This window comes from Meriones unguiculatus, chromosome 10 (genome assembly GCF_030254825.1).
Source record: "Meriones unguiculatus strain TT.TT164.6M chromosome 10, Bangor_MerUng_6.1, whole genome shotgun sequence".
In the NCBI taxonomy this organism is placed as follows: domain Eukaryota; kingdom Metazoa; phylum Chordata; class Mammalia; order Rodentia; family Muridae; genus Meriones; species Meriones unguiculatus.
The window spans coordinates 33,750,467-33,757,520 of NC_083358.1; the positions used below are offsets into that span (position 1 = coordinate 33,750,467).

General features: G+C 51.6%; 2 protein-coding genes across 2 annotated transcripts; both read right to left on the reverse strand.

The window, feature by feature from the left end:
- Positions 1-810: 810 nt before the first annotated feature.
- Positions 811-2,100, reverse strand: LOC110561160 (metallothionein-1). Its single transcript, XM_021657455.2, has 3 exons — positions 1,874-2,100; positions 1,309-1,374; positions 811-1,035 (listed from the first exon to the last, which is right to left on the reverse strand). Exons 1-3 carry the CDS (start codon positions 1,899-1,901, stop codon positions 944-946), a joined length of 186 nt encoding a protein of 61 aa, XP_021513130.1. The 5' UTR covers positions 1,902-2,100; the 3' UTR covers positions 811-943.
- A 2,365-nt stretch (positions 2,101-4,465) lies between these two features.
- On the reverse strand, positions 4,466-5,731 carry LOC110561161 (metallothionein-2-like). The gene is made up of 3 exons (XM_021657456.2): positions 5,466-5,731; positions 5,183-5,248; positions 4,466-5,049 (listed from the first exon to the last, which is right to left on the reverse strand). The coding sequence occupies exons 1-3, from the start codon at positions 5,491-5,493 to the stop codon at positions 4,958-4,960; spliced, it is 186 nt and encodes a 61-aa protein (XP_021513131.1). The 5' UTR covers positions 5,494-5,731; the 3' UTR covers positions 4,466-4,957.
- Positions 5,732-7,054: the final 1,323 nt, after the last annotated feature.

Genomic DNA, 7,054 nt, shown 5'->3' on the forward strand with positions numbered 1-7,054 from the left:
ACCCTCCCACCCCCACACAGCATACATACAAAGAAAAAACAAACTATTGAGAACCACTGAGGAACAATCATCCAGGAGTTGGGTGTCCCACTCTGTGACCACTTTTATTTTGCGATAAGGTCACAGGTAGCCCAGGCTTTCCTCAAACTTAGTACCTAGACCGGTCTGGAATTCCCAATCCTCCTGCTGCTACCATTCAATGCTGGGATAACAGCATGAACCACGCCTCACTCTGTATCACTTTTACATGCCTTGGTGGTACAGTCAAACCTGTAATCCCAGCTACTTGGGAAGCTGAGGCAGGAGAATCAAAATTTCAAGGCCAGCCTGGGATGCAGACTGAGTTCTAGGCCAACCTAAGCAACTTGGTCAGCTCTGTTGTTCAAACAGTCAACAACCCTCCTACCCCCAACACATCCCTCATCCAAAAAAGAGGGCTGGAATATATCTCAGTCCCTGCCTAGAATGCTAGAAGCCCTATGGCATCTCATACCCCCATCCATGTACCCCACAATCTGAGGACCTGAAACTGGAATAGAAAGAGAATGAAAATAAAGGACTGAGGTGTTCCTGTGAGGATGGGACAGTAGGCATCTGCTTCCCTCCACCCACACACAGACCTGACCAGACCCATGGCTGCTGTCTTCCACATGAGGAAGCTCAGGAGGTAACCTGGCTTCACTCAAGACATTCCCCCTCCTTGGGGGCAGGAGCTGAAGGTAGAGGCACCGGGTGAGTCCAGAACACAATCCCTGCACTATCACGTCAACCTGTCACCAGTTTCTAATTTTAAATCAAAGAAAATCAGACTTAGAACAAGTGGGCTTTTATTATTCACACATCTCTTAGAAAAGGGGGTTTAGTAAACAGGGTGGAGCCATATGAAAAGCTCTGGGGTGGTCCAGCAACAGTATTTACACGTGGGAGCAGCCGTGTCCTCACATCAGGCACAGCATGTGCACTTGTCTGACTGGCCCTTGCACACACAGCCCTGGGCACACTTGGAGCAACCCACAGGGCAGCAGGAGCAGCAGCCTGGAAAGGAAGGGAGAGGGAGAGGTCAGAGCAGGTTCCTAGTACCTGTCACACAGGCCTGGCTGAGCAGCTGCTTCCTGTCCCCAGCAGAGAAGCCTCTGGCTTCTCTCAGCACAGCTCTGTCCTGGGACAATCCAGTGGCCCTGGCAGCTGCAGAGCAATGGGCCTGGAGAAGGGAGGAATGGCCTCAGAAAGCCAAGGACCCTCCTCACAGGCAGCGGTGTAGGGGTTCCCTGCCCAGCCTTAGCCAGCACCCCAGCTTTCCCCACTCACTCTTCTTGCAGGAGGTGCATCTGCAGTTCTTGCAGACACAGGAGCTGGAGCAGGTGCAGGAGCCGCCTGTGGAGGAGGAGGAGACAGCAGTCAGGAAGAGGGGCAGGTTACAGCAGTAGCCAACCCCATGTGCCCAGCTCACTTCACGAAGTCCTGCTCAGAGCTCCAGGAACCTGGCCTCACTTCCCTTCTCACAGGGGAGGTAGGGCGTGGTTCTTTGACTCCCAGGACACAAAGGTCCCATATCACCTAGTTCAGGCCATTAAAAAGCTTAATAATGCCTGGGGCTCAACACAGATGTCCCCACTCCCTGGGTCATCAGGAACCAGACATTCATGCGCCTAAATACTACCCCCAACCCCAACGAAGAAAATCCCTTCGGACACCACTAGACAAGACTCCAAGAGTAGATGAAGGTGCTTGCAAGATGGACCACTAGAAAGAACTGGAGTGACTCTCCCACTAAAGCCACCCATTCCTGCCAAGCCTCTAGCCCAGCCTCTACTATTGGGGGATATGCTCTGAGGTCCCAACTGGGTTTTCTAAAGACTCAGAACGGGGTTACCAGTGGAGCAGGCGCAGTTGGGGTCCATTCTGAGATCAGTTGAACCTGGAGCTACAGAGCAGATAAGGAGGAGTCAGGCTGCTGGAAGTCTTGGTGACGCTTAGTGGGAGATGCCCTCTTAAAGTCCTGGGACTACAAAAGGTTTTGCACCCAGCAGGCGGTTGCCCTGTCCCGCGCAGAGTCATGTGCCCCGCGTCATTGGAGTTGTGGAGCTCACCCTTCGGGCTAGGTGCAGAGCTCCCTCTGGCGCTGTGTGCACACGACCGCCCCTTTGGCTTTGGTGCTGCTGCCTCCGGAAGGATGACCTGGGTGACCTGTGGTAAATCATTTCCCTGCAGTGCTTTCCCTAGATTACAGTTCATCGCTGCTCAGGCACATTCGGAGAACTCACCCCGTGTTCCCCAACTATCTCCCTAACCCCATCTGCAGCACTGAGTTCGGAGCTTCTCCTTTCCCTGAGTTCCTGGGCAGCTCCCAGCCTGGACTGAAGCTAGCAGGAGCAATGGAGACACTTTTGTAAAAAGACTAGCCTTGATCATGAACTTTCCTGGTCCTTACAGTCTGTCTATGTCCCATCAGGGTCCTTGGTTGGGACCCTTCCTCCTGGAGACAGCAACAAGGCCAACACATCTAGTGTCAACATCCTCTGTTCCCGAGAGCAAGTCTAAGCACACTGTCCAGGTACCAGTCTGCTGTACTCCGGCCCGGTGCTTTTAAAAACTGAGGATACACTCCCACCAGACCTAACTATAGATGGTTATGAGCCACCATGTAGTTGCTGAGAATTGAACTCAGGACCTTTGGAATAACAGCCAGTGTTCTTAACCTCTGAGCTGTCTCTCCAGCCCCCCTGTGTATTGTTTTTCAAGACAGGGTTTCTCTGTGTAACAAGCCTTGGCTGTCCTGGACTATATTTATAGACTACGCTGGCCTCAAACTCACAGAGATCAGCCTGCCTTCGCCTCCTGAGTGTTGGAATTAAATCATGCACAACCACACCAGGCTTTATTTATTTTCAAATGTTCCTGACTTTTTTCTTTTGTTTTGTTGAGTCAAGGTTTCCGTGGCTGTCCTGGAACTGGCTTTGTAGACCAGGCTGCCCTTGAACTCACACAGATCTGCCTGCCTCTGCTTCCCTGAGTGCTGGGATTAAAGGTGTGTGTCAGACTGTTCGGAGCTTTGAGTAACATTCAACTCTGCTTTCAGCCCGTTTAATTAAGTTCAAGCAGTTTGCTCAGTATAACTACTTGGGGAGCTGTGCAGGGCTTGGAGTACTGTAGCCTGACTTTGTTCTCCATGGCTTTCCCTTTAATAAGTGTTCTTGATAGAGACTCCCTTGTCTCTGGGAAGGCCTTCACTTTTCAGCTGAAATCTTATACAGGAGCAATCCCCCCAGCTCCATGATGGACAGAGACAAAGGCAGTATTTTTGTGGTTGTTTTGAGATTTGGTTTTATATACAGTCCAAATTGGCCTTAAACTACAGACCCTCCTGGCTTCCAAGAGCTAAGATTACAGGCATACATTATCATTATGAGTGAAATACATATATGGCTTTGTGTATGTATCCTTACATATACCCATTTTTCATCCTATCTTCTGTATCTAGAATAAGACTGATGCTTTAGTAAAGACTTTCCTTAAATATGATTATATATAACTAATATAAACACAGTTAAATGTAGAGGAATCTTAATTTGGAACACGGCTGCTCTGGCAAGGGATCACATCCAAAGACCTCCTAGGTCAGTGTGATCTGGCTGGAAAACAGACTCCTCTTTAATTCCAGGAGACAGAGGCAAACAGATCTCTGAGTTCAAGGCCAGCCTGGTAGAGAGCAAGTTTCAGGTAAAGAAGAGCTTTGGTCCAGCCTTGGTGGTATACGACTTTAATCCCAGCCCTCAGGAGGCAGAGGCTGGCAGATCTCTGAGTTCTAGTCAGTGCTGTTCAGGCAGGTCAGCTGAGCCAACGAGTTGAGAGGCAGTGCATGGGAGTTGAGTTTGTGGCAGTTCAGTTCCTGGAACTGAGAGGCAGTTTCTACAGATGGTAAGGCTTTGTGGTTTGTTTTGTGACAGAATCTTGCTATGTAGCTGATTGTGAACTTGAAATCCTCCTGCCTCAGTTTCTTGAGTGTTGGAATTACAGATATGTGCTGTCAAACTCTGGCTGTGAGTGCATTATGGCTATTATACCAGAACCAGGAGTCAAACCAGTTTTTTGAGCCATTTCATGTAGCACAAGGTTGCCTTGGACTTGCTATGATCCTTGAACTTCTGATCCTCCTCCCTCTGCCTCCTAAGTGCTAAAATTACAGATGTGTGCAAACAAACCTAGCTCATACTATGCTGGGGAGAATTGAACCCAGGGATTTGTGCATGGCAGGCAAGCATTCTGCCACTGAGCTACATCCCCAGACCCACTTTTCTTTTCTAATCGTTCTAGGGATGAACCCCTAGAGCCTCACACGTGCGAGGTAAACTCTCCACCACTGTGCCTGCCTCTGCCTCCTGACTGCTGGGGTTAAAGGTCTGTGCTACCACTGCCTGGATCTTATTACCATTCAACTTTATTAAGCAAACATTCCATACTTAAGTCATTTTAAAATAATTTTTATTTATTTACCTTTATTTTGTGCATATTTATGTGTATATATACATACATACATACATATATATATGCATGTATATCTATATGAGAGTGACAGATCTTGGGGTTACACACGTTTGAGAGCTGCCATGTGGGAATTGAACTAGGGTTCTCTGGAAGAGCAATCAGCCCTTAACCCCTGAGCCATCTCTCTAGCCTTTGAAGAGTATGTCCCTGCCTCGCCAGCTGGAATTAAAAGCCTGCATAACCACATCCAGCTCGCTCACATCATTTTTCAACCTAAAAATCCAGGTGACTTGGGGAGAGCATCCAGAAATATTATGTACTTTGGGGTAGGAGTGTGGCTCCTTAGGGCACCTGGTTTAGTGTGCAGGAAGCCCGGGGTTTGATCCCCAATATTCACACACACACAGGGGATTGTGTGTGACGAGGTTTGTACACGTTGTTCTATTTACAGGCAGTTGTGGGCGCCCCCACTTCAGGCACAGCAGCTGCACTTGTCTGAAGCCTCTTTGCAGATGCAGCCCTGGGAGCACTTGGCACAGCCCTGGGGGCAGCAGGAGCAGCAGCCTGGGGGAGGAGAGTTATCACTGACCATGAGAGAGACCCGGGCAGAGGCACCCCACCTGGATGCTCCCAGGAAGGTGGGCAGGCGAGGGGCCCGAGGGGAGTGAAGGGGAAAAGTAGAGGAGAGCCAACTCACTCTTCTTGCAGGAGGAGCCTTTGCAGTCTTTGCACTTGCAGGAGCCAGCGCAGGAGCAGCTTCCATCTGGAGAAAGAAGACAGTGAGCGAGACCCCGGCAGGAGTGAAAATCCCTGACTCAGTTTGGGCGAGGCATTATCTCAAGGACTTGTTAAAAGGAGGGTTCCAGAACTGGTTAAGAAGGGCAGCTTGTAGTACCCTAAGAATGACTATAGAATGTCAAACAGCCTGCCTGATCTCCCAGAAACTCGAGTTGCCCTGGCCTGTCAGCAGTCCCCCTTACCTGTGGCACAGCAGCAGTTGGGGTCCATGGGCAATCCAGGCAGCGGTTGAAAATGGATGAGACTGGAGTACTTGAGTGCTCCAGGGAGGCCTACTGGAGAGAGTGTAGAGTGTAGAGCGCTGCCTTTACAGCAGGAAGAAACTGGGAGGAGAGCAAAGCTCAGCCGCGGGCCACCTCCTGGACACGCCACCGCCCCCTGCGCACGTCCTTCTTCTTGCACAGGGAAATCCTCTGCTCACGCCCCGCAGCCTGGGGCCTGACCCTCCTGCTGCACAGGGGACACACCCTGCACACGCCCCCACGCTGAGTCACCCCTTTCCGCACAGCTCTTGGACTGAGAGCAAAGGGTCCGTGCTGAGGTCTGGGACTAGTTCCGGAAGCCCGCCCACCGGTGCTTGCCTGAGCCTCCAGGCGCCAGGGGCCGGGTGCAGAGGGGTCCGCCGCAAGGGGGGCCCAGCCGCCTGCCCAGGTTACCCAGCGCGGACCCAGCTCCCAGCGCTTGTCCTGTGGTGAGGGACTCAGAGATCCTGTTTCCAGGAAAACGAAGTTGGAAGGGTGAACACCTGTCGATTTAGTCGCTGCTGGTGACGTCCCACCGCGCCTGCCGGGCGTTATGTTAGAGCTCTCAGATTTCCTTACAATCAGTGACGACTGCTCTTTATTTTCACCGTAGAAAAGCAGAAACCGAGGTCATTCACGAAGCCACTTGGCCAAGGTGACTGTAGGGTTATTTTCTCCTGAGGCGCCAGCGAGCAGGGAGCCAGAGACAAGAGAGCAGAAAGACACAAGCCTTGGGCTAAATAGGCTTAGTCTTGCGGGGTGGCGGGGTGTGGCAGCGAGTCTTAGTCTTAGGTGGCGGGGTGTGGCAGCGAGAGAGAACAGGGCAAAGGGATGGAGGCGGAATTCAAAAGCAGGAGAGCAGTCCATTCTGGGAGGATATGGACCAGGGCATTCTGCCTGAGGGCGACCAGGCGTTTGTCAAGCTGGTGGTCTGGTGGTGGTGTTCCCCTCACTGTCCCACCCCCACCGCATCCCTAGGTATGTAACCTCCAGCCCTCGACAATGTGGCTGGACTCCCCTCAGGACCCGAGAATGAATGTACTGAGAAATGAGATATGTTCGCCTCGTTTGCTGTATCCAGGAGGAAGAGTCCCAAACGAGGACTGTGACGGGACAAAACAGACAAAAGGACCAGAAAAGTTCATAAATAAGGCTAGTCATTTTACAAAGCTTTCTTCATTGCTTCTGCTGGCTGCCATCCAGAGACATGAGCTGCTGGCTGCCCAGGACAGGAGAAAACTCCAGAAAAGGAGAAGCTGAGGACATTTAGCTACATATGTGTTTAGGGAGACAGTTGGGGACCCCGGGGTGAGTTCCCGGAATGCAGCGAAGCAGTAATGGACCATAATCTCTGGGAGAGCACTACAAGGACACGACGTTACCGAGTCACGCGGGTTGTCCTTCCCTTGCCAAAGGGGAGGTCCCGCTGTGCACACCCCACCAGAGGGAGCTCTGCGCCCCGCCCGCGAGAACGCGAGCCAAGTGACTCAGCGCGGGCGAGAGCAACCACCTGCTGGGTGCAAAACCTT

What these genes read in the sequence shown, in the direction of transcription:
- LOC110561160 (XM_021657455.2), bottom strand. Translation starts at nt 1,901, where the DNA reads ATGGACCCCAACTGCGCCTGCTCCACTG. An exon ending in CAACTGCGCCTGCTCCACTG is followed by an intron (nt 1,375 to 1,873) that starts GTAACCCCGTTC and finishes CCTCCTCCACAG; the next exon opens with GCGGCTCCTGCACCTGCTCC. An exon ending in ATGCACCTCCTGCAAGAAGA is followed by an intron (nt 1,036 to 1,308) that starts GTGAGTGGGGAA and finishes CTTCCTTTCCAG; the next exon opens with GCTGCTGCTCCTGCTGCCCT.
- LOC110561161 (XM_021657456.2), bottom strand. Translation starts at nt 5,493, where the DNA reads ATGGACCCCAACTGCTGCTGTGCCACAG. An exon ending in CAACTGCTGCTGTGCCACAG is followed by an intron (nt 5,249 to 5,465) that starts GTAAGGGGGACT and finishes TTCTTTCTCCAG; the next exon opens with ATGGAAGCTGCTCCTGCGCT. An exon ending in AGGCTCCTCCTGCAAGAAGA is followed by an intron (nt 5,050 to 5,182) that starts GTGAGTTGGCTC and finishes CTCCTCCCCCAG; the next exon opens with GCTGCTGCTCCTGCTGCCCC.